The sequence below is a fragment of the Schistocerca gregaria genome, unplaced genomic scaffold (assembly GCF_023897955.1).
Source record: "Schistocerca gregaria isolate iqSchGreg1 unplaced genomic scaffold, iqSchGreg1.2 ptg001178l, whole genome shotgun sequence".
Classification (NCBI taxonomy): Eukaryota; Metazoa; Arthropoda; class Insecta; order Orthoptera; family Acrididae; genus Schistocerca; species Schistocerca gregaria.
In genome coordinates, this window is record NW_026062508.1 from 60100 (window position 1) to 61051 (window position 952).

General features: G+C 62.1%; 1 protein-coding gene across 1 annotated transcript; it reads right to left on the minus strand.

Moving 5' to 3' along the window:
• Positions 1 to 207: 207 nt before the first annotated feature.
• LOC126329394 (histone H2B) lies at positions 208 to 639 on the minus strand. Its single transcript, XM_049996153.1, has one exon. It carries the CDS (start codon positions 632 to 634, stop codon positions 263 to 265), a length of 372 nt encoding a protein of 123 aa, XP_049852110.1. The 5' UTR covers positions 635 to 639; the 3' UTR covers positions 208 to 262.
• Between the last annotated feature and the right edge of the window lie 313 nt (positions 640 to 952).

The following is a 952-nucleotide window of genomic DNA, read 5'->3' on the forward strand; positions in this document are numbered from 1 at the left end:
ACACCCACGCCCACGACCCGGCTGTGGCCTAAAGTGCGTATCCCAACGTCACACCAAAACCAAAGGCGCCGGCGCCGCACCACACCACACCACAAGCTACAGCTACAGCTGTGCCGCCCGTCCACCCGCTCACAACAACAACAACAACAACAACAACAATTCCGCCCTTCCCGCAAAGGCATTTTGGTGGCCCTGAAAAGGGCCGTTTTTTCTTTTCTTCGCCGCGCCGCGGACGAGCCTCCTATTTCCAAGAGCCACCTCCTTACTTGGAGCTCGTGTACTTGGTCACCGCCTTCGTGCCCTCGCTCACCGCGTGCTTGGCCAGCTCGCCAGGCAGCAAGAGCCGCACAGCGGTCTGGATCTCGCGGGACGTGATGGTCGAGCGCTTGTTGTAGTGCGCCAGGCGAGAAGCCTCGGCCGCAATGCGCTCGAAAATGTCGTTCACGAAGCTGTTCATGATGCTCATCGCCTTCGAAGAGATGCCCGTGTCAGGGTGCACCTGCTTCAGCACCTTGTAGATGTAGATGGCATAGCTCTCCTTCCTCTTGCGCTTCTTCTTCTTGTCGCCCTTCGAAATGTTCTTCTGCGCCTTGCCAGCCTTCTTGGCGGCTTTCCCGCTAGTCTTGGGCGGCATCACGAACAAACAGGCAGGCAGGCAGGCAGGCAGGCAGGCACGCGCAGTCAGTCAGTCAGTCAGGCGCTCCGCTCCAGTCAGCGTCTCCCCACACAGTGGCACCCGCCGCACGCCGCCGCCGCACCTTTACCAGCTCGCCCTGCTGCGGCCGCCGACCAATGGGGCGCGCGCGCAACCGGCCGCCGCACCCGAGCCCATAAAGGACCCCCACCCCGCCGGCGCCGGCACGCACTCCGCTGCTCGACTCGCTGCGGCTCGCACCGTTTGGGGCGTTGTGCTTTTTCTTTCTCGCTTCTTTCCAAACTAGCCCATCGCCAT